Below are 17,917 nucleotides of genomic sequence, written 5' to 3'. Positions count from 1 at the left end.
TGCAGAAAAATGTCGAAGAGCCTAACACAACTCACAGTCCCGAATTTGGATCATAAATGCGCCTTTAATGGGCCCATAACTTAAATCGAGAGATCGGTATATATGGCAGCTATATTAAAATCTGGACCAATCTGGGCTAAATTTACGAAGGATGTCGTCCAACTGTCACTGTCCTAAATTTCAGCAAAATCGGATAACAAATGTGGCTTTTATGGGCCTAAGATCCTAAATCGGCGGATTGGTCAATATGGGGGTTATATCAAGATATAGTCCGAACTTAACCTGCTTATGGACAAAAAAAGAAAAGACTGTAGCGTGATTTTAACAGACAGAATATATATACTTTATAGGGTCGGGAATGGATAATTCGATGTGACAAAATGACAAAATGAATACACCCCCATCCTTTGGTGGTGGGTATAAAAAGAAGCTGTGCAAAGTTCCGGTCAGTATCTCAACTTTTAAGGATGGACGGACATGGCTAGATGGTCTTAGATTTTTACGACGATCAAGAATATATATTCTTTATGGATATTTCGATGAGTTGCAAACGGAATGACAAAATGAATACACCCCCATCCTTTGGTGGTGGGTATAACAATCAAATGCCCTATAGAAGTTTTCCAGAGGTTAGACTTTCATATAGGGAGTAGTTATAACATAATTTTTAAGGATCTGATAGAAAATCTTTACCGACAGTAAAATTGCCATAAGGCAATAACAATCAGGACGGTAAGGTCACGAACAGTCTTGCAGTGTAAGAATGAGATTAACGCCTACTCTGAGAATGCCAAAATCCGCATCGTTTGAGTGCCGGGCCATAACGGAGTAAGGGGAAATGAAAGGCAGACGATTTGGCGATGAAGGCCAGAGAACTGGCGTCAATAAATTTGGTTAACCCGAAGCCTTTCGGGTCGACGCAGACCAAGTTAAGGGAGCGGGCGACGAATGCGCATGCAAGATTGTGGAACAGCGAAACGGTCGGTAGGACGGCGAAAATGCTATGGGGGGATCCAGATCATGAAAAGACGAGGCTATTTCTGAAAGGAAGCAAGAAAGAGGTCAGTGTAGCTATTGGTATCATAACCCCATTTAGTATCATAACACATAACCCCAATAACCCCATGTCCCGTTGGACACATAGGACTACAGCCTCACTTATGTAAAATCGCCGCTGCAAGTGATAGCATGACGTTGGAGCATTTCCTTTGTCATTGCCCGGCTTTCGCTTCGAACAGATACCGGTACTTAAGTGGAGACACAATATCAGACATGAACCAACTTGTTAAAATGTTCTTTGTAGAGGTTACTTTGTAGATTTTAGAGCGTACAACAAGCCGATTATTGTCTTAGGTGTATGCTATAGTGGCATGGGGCGGATTAATCTTTTCAACCTAACCTAGCCGAACCTAACCGAACCTATCGAAAATCTCCAGTCAAAAAAAGAATGTAAGTCCCATATATGTATGTACATTTATGGAGAGCAGTGTTGTTGATAGACCTTGTCGGAGTATATTTCTATATTATTGGTTGCCCAAAAAGTAATTGTCGGTAATATAGTAGTAATATAGTCGGCGTTGACAAATTTTTTCAACGGCTTGTGACTCTGTAATTGCATTACTTTTAGCTTGCTTTAGAAAAAAAGTGCGCGAAATTTTGTTTACATTTGTTTGTTTGGCGTCAATTTTAATATGGGTACCACATGTATTGAAAGAAATTCATTTAACAAACCGAATCAACGCTTGTGATATGCACCTTAAACGCAATGAATTCGATCCGTTTTTAAAACGAATCATAACTGGAGATGAAAAATGGATTGTTTACAACAACGTTAGTCGAAAACGATCATGGTCCAAGCATGGTGAACCAGCTCAAACCGCTTCAAAGGCTGATATCCACCAAAAGAAGATGCTGTCTGTTTGGTGGGATTGGAAGGGTGTGGTATATTTTGAGCTGCTTCCAAGGAACCAAACGATTAATTCGGATGTTTACTGTCAACAATTGGACAAATTGAATACAGCCTTCAAGGAGAAGCGACCAGAATTGGTCAATCGTAAAGGTGTCATATTCCACCAGGACAACGCTAGACCGCACACATCTTTGGTCACTCGCCAAAAACTGAGTGAGCTTGGCTGGGAACTTTTGATGCATCCACCATATAGCCCTGACCTTGCACCATCAGACTACCATTTATTTCGATCTTTGCAGAACTCCTTAAATGGTAAAACTTTCGGCAACGATGAGGCTATAAAATCGCACTTGGTTCAGTTTTTTGCAGATAAAGGCCAGGAGTTCTATGAGCGTGGAATACTAAATTTGCCAGGAAGATGGCAAAAGGTTATCGAACAAAATGGCAATTATATATTTGATTAAAGTTAGTTCTAAGTTTTATCTAAGTTCTTTTAAAAAATCCGCAATTACTTTTTAGGCAACCCAATATTTCATTTGAACATCGTCGCAATGTGATACGGATATTCCTCCTATTCCGTAGATACTAATCAAAAAATGGGTTTCCCTTTATCTTTCAGTCCCCAGTACAACTTTAGAGTTTTGAGTTTCATTGACATCGTATTAATTTATTAGAAATTGCATCATCTTTGAATCTCAATTGGTAATATATCCACGATAAATCGAATGTTGTCATACATTTAGTTTTTGCGTATTAGCAAACCAGAAGAAGGGTATTGTTTCCACAAAAAACACTCTCTCTTCGATCTATGGCATCAAAATGCTTGCAGAAATCAAATGTTTCTATGACCCGTTTATGAGAATCAAATAATCAGAACAAAATTGGCCACCTGTTGGAATTATCTTTAAACTTTATGAATCAAATGTTTTCAGTACTCACATTTGGCTTCGAGAGCCTTACCTTTCTGAATGTCTGTTTTTTTTTTTGCTATGGCCTCTGTAAATAACAGCTTTCAAAAACTTTAACAAAATTTAATCTAAGAAACCACAAACAAATCATCCATTGCTTACAATAATAAATTATTCTATTCGAAATTTGCCTATCATCACCATAAACATCCGCATTATTAGGATATTCGATTAAGCTTTGGTTCATTTTTCATTTTCACGTTCGGTTGCGTTTTCTAATTTCATATATTTTGGTTTAATTTAAAAAAGCTAAGCTTCCACTTTTACTAAATTTTTGTTTCGAGTTTTTTGTTTGTTTTTGGTTTTGGTTTTGTTTCCTTATAAATGACAAAACAAAATTTACAGAAAAAATAAAAGAAGGCAGCAGCATAACCAACCTAAGCGTAAATGTGGCGAATGATAAATTGACAAGTGGGAGGAAACGGAAATTAAAAATTCCTCAGGGCTGAACTCGCTAGGAAGCCGAAAGTGAAAATGATTATGATGTGGTGCGTGACAAATGTCACTGTGTGACTGGCGAGACTTTCTAAGGTGGCGAAAAACTTCACATCGCTAAAATCGCTGAGGCCGGCCAGATTACGTGAGGCAGCTCGCATCAGATAGGTGGTATTGGATTTTAAGCCGGAAATGACAAAACGGCGACCATCTAAACCATAGGGAGAAAGAGGTAAGCATACAAACGATGTTAGGGACACTTGAGCCTCCCTAGAGTAGGCAGAAGAAGAACAACTTACCTCGATGGAAGAGGAAATCTTTTCGTTTGGCATAACTCCAGTTACCCACTCTGTACACCAGATCCTTGTTACTTATGTACTCCACTCGATAGCCCAACGTGTTCATGTTGTCCTCCGTACTGCTATACTTTGTTGAGCGTATGTCCAGCTCGAAGCCATCGGTGAATGCTCGTCTCAATTGAAAACGTGACGGTTTATCCGGCTTCAAGCCTTTGGTTAATTTAATGACACGTTCCAGAGTGCCCAGTGGATTTGCCACTTTACACTTGTAATCGCCTAAGTGGGATGCATTCAAAACCTTTATCTGCAGCGTTGACCCATAATCGCCATAAAAGACCCGATAGTTGCTGCCCCTAATGGACTGGCTATTATGGAGCCAGGCAAAAGATGGCGGCGGTTCACCCATGGCATCACATGATAAATTCGTAACGCCACCAATGTAGGCATATTGCAGCAATGCCGTTGTGTTATCGAACCAATACGGTGGATCTGAAAGGATAATAAAACGAGACATGGTGTGAGAAGGAAGTGAGTAATGGAAGGCATAATAAAACGCAACGAAGATGTGAGTAATGTGAGGGTAATAAAAATCTGACCAAAGCAAACAGATGTCCATTAATGGCAGTTGTCAGACTTCAACAAATATTGGGAAATTTATGGCTGCTGCGACATTTTTTGTGCTTTTAATTTAAAGTTTCTTTGCATTATGGTCAACGATGGCTAGAAAAGAAAAGGCCAATGTATGCCAAAGGTCACAAAGTGTTGGTACCATGAAATAAAAAAAAGGTTCAATATATCTTCGTCTACGCACTTGAGATAATAAGAACATGTACAACACACATTGGAAATGCTAATTTGCCCCTGATAAATTCATTCAAAAACAGGGGCAAACTTTTCACATATCAATGAGTGCTGTCCGATTCGAGTCTAAGCGCAACACCTTTTTGGGTAGAAGTTTCTTACATGGCATAGTACCTCACAAATGTCGCCAGCATTAAGAGGGGATAACCACCACTTAACATTTGTATACCCCCCATCATAGGATGGATTCGTCATTCCATTTGTAACGCATCGAAATCGAAAGTCATTTTTTTTTATCGTCGTGACATTCTAAGAAGATTTAGCCATGTCCGTCCGTCTGTCGAAAGTAGATGTTAGAAATTTTGCAAAAATACATCCTATTTGTGTAGGTCAGTCGGGATTGTAAATTGGCTATATCGGCCCATGTTTTGATATATCTGCCATATAAATCGATCCTGGATCTTGACTTCTTGAGCTTCTAGAGGGCGCAATTATTACCCCATTTGGCTGAAATTTACCAAGAAGTGTTTTGTTTTAAATATCAACAAATATGCCAAGTATGGTTGAAATCGGATCGATACCTGATATAGCTCCCATATAAGCCGATCTTGGATTTTGACTTTTCAAGACGCTAGAGAGCGTAATTATTAACTGATTTGGGAGAAATTTTGGATGAGGTATTTTTTATACCCACCACCGTAGGATAGGGAGTATATTCATTTAGTCATTCCGTTTGCAACACATCGAAATATAAATTTCAGACCCTACAAAGTATATATATATTGCGGATCGTCTTAGAATTCTAAGACGATTTAACGATATCCGTGTGTCTGTTCGTCCGACCGTTGTAATACCCCTAGAGCCTTCAAAAATTGAGATATTGAGCTGAAATTTGGCACAGATAGGCCTTTTTGATACACGTTGGCTAAGTTCTTTAACGGGCCAAATTGGATCATATTTGGATATAGCTGCTACATAGACCGATTTTCCCATAAAGGGTCTAATGCCCATAAAAACTTTATATTTCATTAGATTTTGTTGAAATTTGAAACAGTGGGTAGTTTAAAGCTTCCCAAGAACTGACCCAAATATGATTCAGATCGGACTATATTTAGATATAGCTACCATGTAGATCGATCTCCCGATAAAGGGCCTGAAGCCCATAAAAGCTTTATATATTACCCATCCGGCCCAAATATAGCACAGATCGGAGTAAATTTAGATATAGCTGTCATATAGACCGATCTGCCGATGAAGGGTCTGAAGACCATAAAAGTTTTATTTTGTAGCCGATTTTGCTAAAATTTGAAACAGTAAGTTATTTTAAGCCTTCTGACACCCGACCTAAATATGGTTCAGAGCGGACTATATTTAGATATAGCTGCCATATTGACCGATCTGCCGATAAGGGGTCTGAAGCCAATAAAAGCTTTATTTATTACTCGATTTGGCCGAAATCTTGTACTAAGTGTTTAATTTTGACTTTCAAAAAATGCCATAATAGCTAAAAATCACCCTTTATTAGTATAAAAATGTTTACATTACACCGAAAATATATTACAAGTAAAAGCGTACTAAGTTCGGCCGGGCCGAATCCGCTAAAAACTTATCTTCTTCTTATATATAAAAATCAATTTGTGTTTGTTTGTAGGTTTGTTTGTTAGTGTGTTACTTATAGAATCAGATGATGCATAATGACCCCTTGATGAAAATAGGGTACTAAATTTTTTTGATATCGGACCCTCCCCCTTACCCTAATTTTCAGAAACGCCAGAACTCGGAGATGGGTGGTGCGATTTAAGCGAAATTTTGTGTGCTCTCATATAGTACCCTAAAAATAAAAATGTGGTATCCAATTTTCGGATGGGGTACCTAAGCAGTCCCCCTAGGTACCCCATCCGGTACCCCCATCCTAAAACCTACCATACATATATTTAGACCAATCACGACAATATTGGACTCAAATGAAAGGTATTTGGGAAAAGAAAACGTATCTGATATCCAATTGTCGGACCAAGTGCTAGGGGGACCACCCCAAGCCCTAAAACACCCCTAAATCGGACATATTTACCGACCATGGCAATATATGACTCAAATGAAAGGTATTTACGAGTAGAATACGAATCTGATATCCAAATGTGGGACCAAGTTTCTGGGGGTCCACCTTCCCTTCCTCAAATTACCCCCCAAACTGGGCTTATTTACTGACCATGGAAATATGGGGCTTAAATAAAAGGTATTTTAGAGTAGAATACGAATCTGATATCCAAATATGGGACCAAGTGTTTGGGGGGCCGCCTCTCCCCAAAAACATCCCCCAAAGGGGACAAATTTACGACCATAGCAATATGGGGCTCAAATGAAAGGTCTTTGAGAGTAAAGCACGACTTTGAATCCGATGTATATTTTCAAGGCCAACTCACTGAGTGGCCGCCCATCCCCCAAAACACCCCCCCAAAGCCGGTCATGTTTGCCGACTATGGAAATATGGAGCTAATAGGCTAAAATTAAAGGTATGTGGGAGTAGACCACGTTTCTGATATCACCATTAGGGGCTAAAGAGAGGGGAACTAAATATTAATAGTTTTTATGGCCAATACCCCAAACCGGACATATTTGCTGAAATTGGCAATAAGGAGTTTAAATGAGATTAGAAAACGAATTTGATATCCAATTTTGAGGGCAATGGCAATATGGGGTTCAAATAAGTGATATATAGAGAATACAGCACGTTGCTGATATATTTTCCGGGCTTAGTGTTTGGGGGACCACCCCAATCCCAAAACACTCCTTAATCGGGCATTTTTATCGACCATGTCAATGTGGAGCTTAAAATGAAAGGTATTGGGGTGTAGAGCAAGAATTTATACCCATTTTCGGGACCAATTTTGTGGGGGTCTACCCCTTTCCCAAAATACCCCACAAACAGCATTTTTTTTTTTGTGACCATCGCAATATAGGGCTCAAATAAAGGTATTTGGGAGTAGAATACGAATTTGATATCCAAATGTAGGGCTATGTATTTAGGGCATCATCCCTTTCCCAGAACACCCCCAAAGGGAAATAATTTTTCGACCATGCCAATATGTGGCTCAAATGAAAGGTATTTGAGATTAGAAAACGAATTTGATAACCTATTTAGGGGCCATGTGTTTGGGAGACGCCTCATCCTGTAAACTCCTCTTAAGCCAATGGCAATATGGCGTTAAAATAAATGGTATTTGAGAGAAGAGCACGATGCTGATATTTTTTCAGGGCCAAGTATCTGGGGGACCACCTCTCCCCCGAAAACACCACTAAATCAGGCATCATGAGAATATCGGGCTGAAATGAAGTATTTTAAGAATGGAGTACACCTTACATCCAAACTTAAATTCGTAGTTCAATAGAGATCATATGGGATTCAGATAAAGGCACTTATATTGTTAAAATCTTAGTCAAGTTAGAATAGTATTTCACTAAAAGATTTTCGAAAATAAATACTCCAGGGTAACTTTTGTTCCGTATAAATTAAAAGAAGGCGCAGCGGAGCGGGCCCGGGTCAGCTGGTAATGCAATAAAATGGTTTTTTGTCAACCGATTCTCTCGAAATTCGTTACGAAGGATTTTCTCTCGACATTACTGGTGAATTTCATGGAAATCGGTTCAGAGTAAGATATAGCTCTCATATATATATATCCCCCGATGTTCACTCCTAGAGCCACTGCAAGCGCATTTATTGACCAATCTTCCCAAAACTTTGTACAATGAGTTCTTCGAAGACTTTCGCAATTTCTGTAAAGTATGCTCGAAATCGGTTTAGATTAAGATATAGCTCCCATATATATGTTCGTCCGATTTGCATTAATATTGCAAAAAAATGGTCTTTTGTCAACCGATTCTTTCGAAACTTGGCAGGAAGGATTTTCTAATGACTCTCGACATTACTGGTGGAAATCGGTTCAGATTTAGATATAGCTCTCATATATATGTTCATCCGATTTTGAGAAATATTGCAAGAAAGTGCTCATTTTTAACCGATTCTCTCGAAATTTTGCAGGAAGGATTTTCTTATGACTCTCGATATTAATGGCGAATTTCACAGAAATCGGTTCAAATTAAGATATAGCTGTCATATATGACCATATTTTCACCCCAAAAGCCACTGCAAGCGCATTGATAGACCAATCTTGCTAAAATTTTGCACAACACTTTCCTCGACGACTATCACATTATCTGAGAAGTTTGTTCGAAATCGGTTCAAAATAAGCTTCCACCTTATGTTTGTCAGATTTAGGCTAATTTGCAATAAAGTTGTCATTTGTCAACTGTAGTTATTACAGTTTGAACATATTGGCTCACCGAGATCCATCAAAATTGGTTCAGAATTGGATGTAGCTCCCACATTGTACTTGCAGGGTGGGTGTAGGGATACAGTCGGCACCGACCGACTTTTGCCCTTCCTTACTGGTTTTATTTTGCCTACGGTTTTTTCAGTGTATGTTCTATGAGTGTAATCGCTGAGATTTTTTCTGCTCTCAAACCATTTTGCATTTGTAACTCTTTGCACTTCTATGGCTTACACTATCCTCTTTGGTGAATGTCAACATTTGGAAATTTCATTCATAAATATTTAATTCTACATCAATTAGCAAAAAGTTTTGTTGCTCGAATGCCTTCGACATATTTGTTTAACAAAGTGTTCTCGGCTTAGAGTCGGCTGTACGGCTCTAGCATCTCCCAAAGTGTTATTTAAGCGCACACAAAACCTTAATCCTGCTTCCCACTTAAACACTCATTGTCATGTTGATGACAATTAATGGAAATTTTTCAACCATTCAATCCTGCTGCCAGTGTAAAGTTGTCGGCTCTTGAAGGGAAGGTCTCTACACAAAGCCAAGCAACCAATACTTGTATTCCTTCAGCACAATGTGGCCACGATTCACTTCATGTCACCACCATGCAACCAAGTGCACATTTATATTAGGGCTAGTGAGTGTGAGACGGCCGGCTGGCCGCCAGATGCATTCATGTTTCTATTTTTACTTCTTGTGCCCTATCCAAATGTTATCCCTTTGGGTATTTAGTAGAGAATGGCAGAGAGACATGCAGAGAGGAGGAGACTGGATGAGTTCTTTTTCAATGGAATTCCATTTAAGCTCTACGAGTACTCACTGTGTCACTGGGTTTATAGGGCCTTGCTTTGATTGTATTTTCATTTGAGGTATGTGTCGAGTGTGTGTGTGGGTGGGTGGTGCATCTCCCATCGTTGCACACTCCACTCCTCTAAGTCCTCGCTATCGCTATCATCGTCCTTGTAGTGTTTCCTTTGAAAGTGGAAATGTTTTGTTTAATTTCCCAAGTACATCTTAATGAAGTTTTATCCTTGCGGGTATGTATTTTAAAATGAAATTCTGTTCAGTTTCTTGTGCTGCTTCGCCCCTTGCGTTCACTGCCCACAATCGGCATCTTGGATGTCATATTCATGCTGTCCCTTCATTTTCTTACTTCGCCCTCGCCCAGTTGCCTTCTTGGAGCACAAATTCTGCATTTCTCTTGGTTAGTTTTGCATTGGTGTAGTTTTTTATGCAAAACTTTCTGTTATTGTTGTTAGACAGACCAATTGAAATTGTATTTTCAGGACATTAGGGACTAAAACATAGCAAAAGTTTTTTCTGAAGATTGAAATTACATCCCCATGGGCTGAAGTAGTTGGAGAATAGGAGGGTGATTTTGCAGAGAAGGTGTCTTGGATGAAACTAGAAGGGCTCTAGCTGGATTACCATATTTGCCAAAGGACTTGCTATTTATTCTTAAAGACTGTGCATAAATTGAGTAAATCTCTAATACAAAATCAGCCTCAGAGAATGTGTATGTCAAAAACTTTATTTAATTCAAAATAAGGCATTTCAAAGAAATAAGATGAAGTTTAATCAATCAAGCCGATCTGTTATCAACCTACACCAGACTGTATGAGCATGATGAGTATTTATACCCTACACCACCACTGTGGTACAGGGTATTATAACTTAGTGCAGTTGTTTGTAACACCCAAAAGGAAGAGAGATAGACCCATTGATAAGTAAACCGATCGACACAGAATAACTTTCTGATTCGATTTAGCTATGTCCGTCTGTCTGTCCGTCCGTCTGTCTCTTGTACAAGCTACAAGTCGCAATTTTCATCCGATCGTCTTCAAATTTGGTATGTGCATGTTTTTCGGCCTAGAAACGAAGCCTATTGAAATTGGAAAAAAATCGGTTCAAATTTGGATATAGCTTCCAACTATATGTTCGTCTGATTTCCAGTAATACAGCAATAAAATTGTCATTTGTTAACCGATTCTCTTAATATTTGGTAGAAAGAATTTTCTTGTAGCTATCAATATTACTGGTGAATTTCATAGAAATCGGTTCAGATTTGGTTATAGCTTCCATATATATCTTCGTCGGATTTGGAGTAATACTGCAATAAAATTGTCATTTGTTAACCGATTCTCTCGAAATTTGGCAGGAAGGATTTTCTTATGACCCATGAAATCGGTTCAGATTTAGATATAGCTCTCATATATATGATTTTCACTCCAAAACCCACTGCAAGCGCATTTATTGACCAATCTTCCCAAAATGTTGTACAACGCTTTCCTCGACGAATTTCACAATCACGAATTGTCAACCGTAGTTAGTACATTTTAAACATATTTGCTTTGCTCGAAATTTGATACAGGAATTTTAATCATCTATCTGGATACATCCGCTGAGGTTTATCAAAATTGGTTCAGAATTCGATATAGCCCCCCTTTGGTGTTTATAGGGTAGGTGTAGAGTATTATAAAGTCGGCACCGTCGACTTTAGCCTTGAAGGAGAGTAGGAACAGCATTTACTCTCTATTGCTTTTTATTTGAATTTAACAGCTGAATTTCATAAAACAGCTGTTCGATGCTGCGAATTTCTGCTGGGAAAAAATCTCCAGTAGAAATTTGCTGCCGCTCTCTTTCTGCTGGCAAATAAAGCACCCGAACGACTTCCAGTAACAATTTGTGCCAATTTGCACAAATTTTTGAGTACGCGAACACACATATTGTCTGAATGCGTCTGATTGCAGACGATCATTATAACCTAACCCATCACCTTACTAAATATTAGTGACGCATGCTGACGGTATATTAGCTTTGAAAAAGTTATTTACAAAAGTGTGCCGCATGTCGATCGTATTATGAGCATAAGCCTCGAAGCAGATGGCATTTATTGATAGAAGGGAAGTCTTCTTGGAATCCCTTAAAATCATGAATAATTTACTTTTTTCAGATAGATTCACAATTAATTTACAAATAAACAATCAGGTATGCTTCCACAGATAAGTTTACTGTTTTGCCAATAACTCTACCCTCTGTTTTGTAAGGAGTTATTTTGCTGTATCTAAACACCAAGCAGCATTCATCACAACTCCCTTTTGAGGAGATAATATTTTTAGCTCATATCCTATTCAGTCACTGTTTGGTATTGTAAACGAAATAAACTTTCACCGGAGTAGAATAAAACAAGGTATCCTGAGTGTAGGTGGTTATTAAGGGTTCTGGTATAAGATATAGATGTGGCAACACATACTGCTCCCTTGTAGATAAAAATCCTTTCGGTTCTAAAACAAAAATCTGTAAAGAGCACCATCAGTGCCAAAGTTGAATGCATCCGCACTAAGTGTAAAAGGTAAAAAAAACGCTTGTGAACATGGCATACAAAAGAAGATGCAACGATACAGTAAAGAACACAATGTAAAGAATACAGGAAGAGCTATAGCAAAGTGTGCTTCCTGGGAAGGTTACATAGTTTTAGGTTAACCCATTTAGAGGTTTTCGTTTGATTGAATTTTTAATTGATCATAAGTAAAGACTTTACAACACATTTTTTTGTAAAATCTTCGTAAAATGTTAAATTGGAAATAGACCAACATTAAACCAACTGAGAATTTGATTGTGCCCCAAATTTGCTAAATCATTGTTGAAAGAAAATAAAGCTCTACTATGCACATTAGAGTGTTCCAAAAAACAAAAAGTATTTTTTTTTAATTAGGACCCTCAAGGAACAGGGGCCTTAGTTAGAAAAAAATGACAGACGGACTATCAACACAGAAAGGATATGCGGTCAGACGGACATGGCAAAGCCGAATTAGCAGGATTTCCTGAGTCCAACTACACATTTTATCAAAGTCACAGTGCAGGGAATACTTTGTAGCCTTGTAATAAATTCCATATAAATATATACTTGGTTTACTAAATTAATGCTTAAATATTAGAAACTTGGACGTCCAACTTTGGACATCGCACAGTGGCGCGGACAGAGGAAACGGGTGACAAAAATCAAAATTCTCATGTGCGCCTACAAAATTTGGAAATACCCTTTCTTACCTAAAACTTTCCAACGCTTTCCAAAATGGTACTTACAGAAATTTCAGATTTGTAATTTAGGAGATAGGACCGTTCACAATTGACTAATTTTCGATTTGGATACCCACGCTTTTTATACCCACCACCGAAGGATGGGGGTATATTCATTTTGTCATTCCGTTTGCAACACATCGAAATATCCATTTCCGACCCTATAAAGTATATATATTCTTGATCAGCGTAAAAATCTAAGACGATCTAGATGTGCGTCCGTCTGTCCGTCTGTCTGTTGAAATCACGCTACAGTCTTTAAAAATAGAGATATTGAGCTGAAATTTTGCACAGATTCTTTTTTTGTCCATAAGCAGGTTAAGTTCGAAGATGGGCTATATCGGACTATATTTTGATATAGCTCCCAAAAAGACCGAACCGCCGATTTAGGGTCTTAGGCCCATAAAAGTCACATTTTTTATCCGATTTCGCTGAAATTTGGGGCAGTGAGTTGTGTTAGGCCCTTCGACATCCTTCGTTAAATTCGCCCAGATCGGTTCAGATTTGGATATAGCTGCCATATAGACCGATCCTCCGGTTTAGGGTCTTAGGTCCACAAAAGCCACATTCATTATCCGATTTTGCTGAAATTTGGGACAGTGAGTTGTGTTAGGCCCTTTGATATATTTCTTTAATTTGGTTCAGATCGGTTCAGATTTGGATATAGCTGCCATATAGACCGATCCTCCGGTTTAGGGTCTTAGGTCCACAAAAGCCACATTTATTATCCGATTTTGATGAAATTCGGGACAGTGAATTGTGCAAGGCCCATCGACATCCTTCGTAAATTTGGATCAGATCGGTCCAGATTTGGATATAGCTGCCATATAGATCGATCCTTCGATTTATGATGTAAGGCCCATAAAAGCCACATTCATTATCCGATTTTGCTGAAATTTGGGACAGTGAGTTGTGTTAGACCCTTTGACATATTTCTTCAATTTGGTTCAGATCGGTTCAGATTTGGATATAGCTGCCATATAGACCGATTTCTTGATTTATGGTTTTGGGCCCATAAAATGCTCATTCATTGTCCAATGTCGCCGAAATTTGGAACAGTGAGTTAAGTTAAACCCCTTGACATACTTCTGCAATATCGCACAGATCGATCCAGATTTGGATGTAGCTGCCATATAGACCGATATCTAGGTTTAAGGTTTTTGGGCCATAAAAGACGCATTTATTGTCCGATGTCGCTGAAATTTGAGACAGTGAGTTTGGTTAGGCTCTTCGACGTCCTTCTTCAATTTTGCCCAGATCGGTCCAGATTTGAATATAGCTGCCATATAGACCGAACTCACGATTTTAGGTTTAGGGCCCATAAAAGAGGCATTTATTGTCCGATTTCGCCGAAATTTGGGACAGTGCTTTATGTTCGGCTCTTCGACATGTTTATGCAAGTTGGCCCAAATCGGTCCAGATTTGGGTATAGCTGCCATGTAGACCGATATCTCGATTTAAAGTCTTGGCCCCATAAAAGGCGCATTAATAATCCGATTTCACTGAAATTTGACACAGTGACTTATGTTCGACATCCGTGTCGTATATAGTTCAGATCGGTATGAGGTATATGAGTATAAGGTATGAAATTTTCACCGAATTTTGATGAAAGGTGGTTTACATATATACCCGTTGTTTGGGCTTCAGTTCCTTTATCGGCAGCTCGGTCAAAATGGCAGCTATATCTAAATATTGTCCGATCTGAACCATATTTGGGTCCTATGTTGGGAGGCATCAAACTACTCACTGTTTCAAATTTCAGCGAAATCTGTTAAAAAATAAAGTTTTTATGGGCTTCAGACGCTTTATTTGGAGATCGGTCTATATGGCAGCTATATCTTAATATAGTCCAATCTGTATCATATTGGAGTCGGATGTTGAGAAGTTTAAAACTGCACACTATTCCATATTTCAGCGAAATCGGCTAATAAAGCTTTCATGGTCTTCAGACCCATTATTGTCGGATCGGTCTATATGGCAGCTATATCTAAATATTGTTCAATCTGGGTCATATCTAGTGTGATGACGGAAGGTAAAACAACTCACTGCTTCAAGTTACAGCGAAATCGGGTTATCGGTCTATATGACAACTATATCTAAATATAGTCCGAACTTAACCATATTTGAGTCCGATATTGGGAGGCGTAAAACAACTCACTGATTTTAATTTCATCGAAATCGGATAATAAATGCGCCTGTTACGGGGTTAAGACCCTTAACTTGAATATCGGTCTAGGTTAGGTTGAAAAGAGGGTGCAGATATTAATCCCATGCCACTATGGACATACACCTAAGCCAGTAATCGGCTTGTTGTGCGCTCTAAAACTAAAAAGTAACCTCGAAATAGAAAATTTTACGTTAGGAATTCCGTACTACTTACAAAATCCTTAATTGTTTTAAATACCACTCCCCTAACTTGGTTCATGTCTGATATTGTGTCTCCACCTAAGTACCTATACCTTTCGGTCTATATGGCAGCTATATCTGAATATAGACCGATCTAAACCATATTTGGTTCGGATATCGGGAGGCTAAAACAATTTTTTTTTATCGAAATCGGATAATAATTGCGGGTTTTATGGGCCTATGACCCTTAATCGGCAGATCGGTCTATATGGCAGCTATATCTAAATATTGTCCGACCTGGGTCAAATTTAAGTGTGATGACGGAAGGCTTAAAACAATTAAATGTTTTAAATTTCCCCAGATCAGCAGATCGGTTAATATGACAACTATATTTAAAAATATAGTCCAATCTTAACCATATTTGAGTCCGTTATCGGTAGGCTTAAAATAACTCACAGTTTTTAGTTTCATCAAATCACATAATAAATTCGTCTGTTAGGTTAGGTTTAAGTGGTAGTCTTCCATCAGACTCACTTAGATGTTTTCGCCATTGTGATACCACAGGAACAGAAGAAGGAAGATGCCTTCTAGTTCCTACCGTTGAACCTTCCAGATCGCATTAAAAAGCCAAATAACTTGCGAATGTTCACATCCGCTATATCAGACAGGTTCTCAAAGAAATGAGAACCTAAAGTGGAACTCCTTCTGACTTCTAGTGCGTGACACACAACGAAGGTGTTCTATAGTCTTTTCTTCTTCGATGTCCTCACAGCTTCTGCAAAAGTCGTTGCTGGTTACCTTCAGTCTGTCAGCATGTTTACCGATTAGACAGTGACCTGTCATGGCGGACACAATGGCTGAGACGTCTGTTCTAGCCAATGACAGCAAAGGGGTAGACCTCTTCAAGTCAAGATTAGGCCACATAGTTTTGGAATGCTCGCCCCCTCTTTGTGACCATCTATCATTCGTTGCTCTTCAGGCTAGAGGCATACCCACAGATTCTAGTATCCCTGGAATGTGTAGGGTAGTTCCTAGTCTCGCAAGCTCGTCTGCTTTAGAATTCACTGGGATATATTTGTGGCCCGGCACCCAGAACGGGTGAATTTTGAACTGTTCAGCCATCTCTTTGAGAGATCTGCGACAGTCGAGGGTGGTTTTTGTGTTTGGAAATACTTTCTACATGCCAATCGTCGCAATGACATTATATCTAAGCCATTCCACCACATACTTAATTGCAAGGATCGCCGCTTGATACACATTACAGTGGTTGGGAACCCTTTTCGATATGACCAGTTCCATATCTTTAGAGTACACCCCAAAACCCACATTGGGAGAAACCCACCATGGGAGAAGTCGTTGTACAAAGTTTCTGCCATATCTGATGAGAATTGCGCCCTCTAGAGGCTCAAGAAGTCAAGATCTCAGATCGGTTAATATGGCAGCTATACCAGGTTATGAACCGATTTGAACTATACTTACCACAGTTGTTGGAAATGATACCAAATGCAAATTATAGCCAAATCGGCTAAGAATTGCGCCCTCTAAAAGCGGAAGAAGTTAAGACCCATGATCGGTTTATATGGCAGCTATATCAAGTTATGCACCGCTTTTGACAATACTTAGCTAAGTTGTTGCAAGTGATACCTAAACACCATGTGAAGAATTTCGATAAATCGGACGCAAAATTTGGAGAACCTGGTAGATCCAAGGGCTGACATGGGGGTTTATGTTGGTCACCTCGAGCATTTCATATTTAGAAATGCTGCTAAATAAGGCTTTATTTGCTTATCGTCATGATTATTTTTGCAAAAGATTGAGCTCGCGAAATCCTACAAAAAACATGTGTACCTATCTGAAATATCTAAAAAGGCTTATGAGATATTGAAGTTACAACAATTTATGTTGAAGATTACAGTCAAGATATCGTGGGCATTTTTGGAAATGTGGCATTATTTCTTTACCTATTACACATCTGATTACACCCGTGCGAGCGGCCATATGGCCTATTACACAGTGTCCGGCTATGACCACTATAATAGATTATGACCCCTTATTGGGGGCCAGTAACTCCCTTTTTCGGTCAACAGCTGGCCAGGGTGTCCTGGTAATCCGACAACGATCTACAGACCTTACCAACGCCTTCACACTGGTCATCTCATTTACCATGTTCAGTAGCTCGACAAAAGACACATGTGTCCAACTGACCAGAGATCTGCCTGCCGTGGAGGATCCCCTCCTGGCATATTCGTCCGCCTTCTCTTTTTCCAGGACACCAATGTGTCCCGGAACACAAGCCAACACAAAGTCATGAGCCAGGAAACCGTTCAAGGCCCCTAACACTGCCACACACTTCGATCTCATTATACTTTAATTCAAGGCCTTGAGGGTCGTCTTACTATCCACATATATCCGGAGTTTTAAAGGTGCCAGGTTCATCCTCCGGATCTCTTTTGCGGCCAACGTAATGGCACAGACTTCTGTGTAAAGAATCGTGCACTCGTCCAGCAATCCGAATGTTAAGTGTCTCCGAGTAAACCCCCAGTCTCGTTCCTGACTCGATCCTGGAGCCGTCAGTGAAGACCGAGGTTTCATCCAACCCACACACAGCATCCGCCTCCCACTCCTTCCTTTCTGGAAAACGAATCCGGAATAACCTCTCCGTGATCGATTTTAGAGACAAGCAGTCTGGGAACGAATCCGGAATAACCTCTCCGTGATCGATCTTAGAGACAGGCAGTCTGAAAC

At 39.3% G+C, this 17,917-nt stretch overlaps 1 protein-coding gene across 1 annotated transcript in view; it reads right to left on the bottom strand.

The window, feature by feature from the left end:
• Positions 1-2,295: 2,295 nt before the first annotated feature.
• The window catches only part of LOC106088379 (protein sidekick), a 127,154-nt gene continuing 111,532 nt past the window's right edge, over positions 2,296-17,917 (bottom strand). Inside the window, exons 6-7 of the mRNA XM_013253869.2 lie at positions 3,612-4,100; positions 2,296-3,523 (exon numbers count right to left, since the gene is read on the bottom strand). Of these exons, the coding sequence (XP_013109323.2) occupies positions 3,306-3,523; positions 3,612-4,100 (707 nt within the window). The 3' untranslated portion in view covers positions 2,296-3,305. The remainder of the gene's footprint in view (positions 3,524-3,611; positions 4,101-17,917) is intronic.

This window comes from Stomoxys calcitrans, chromosome 3, assembly GCF_963082655.1.
Source record: "Stomoxys calcitrans chromosome 3, idStoCalc2.1, whole genome shotgun sequence".
Classification (NCBI taxonomy): Eukaryota; Metazoa; Arthropoda; class Insecta; order Diptera; family Muscidae; genus Stomoxys; species Stomoxys calcitrans.
Note: the sequence above shows the minus strand (reverse complement) of the source record. Positions and strands in the feature narration are given on the sequence as shown.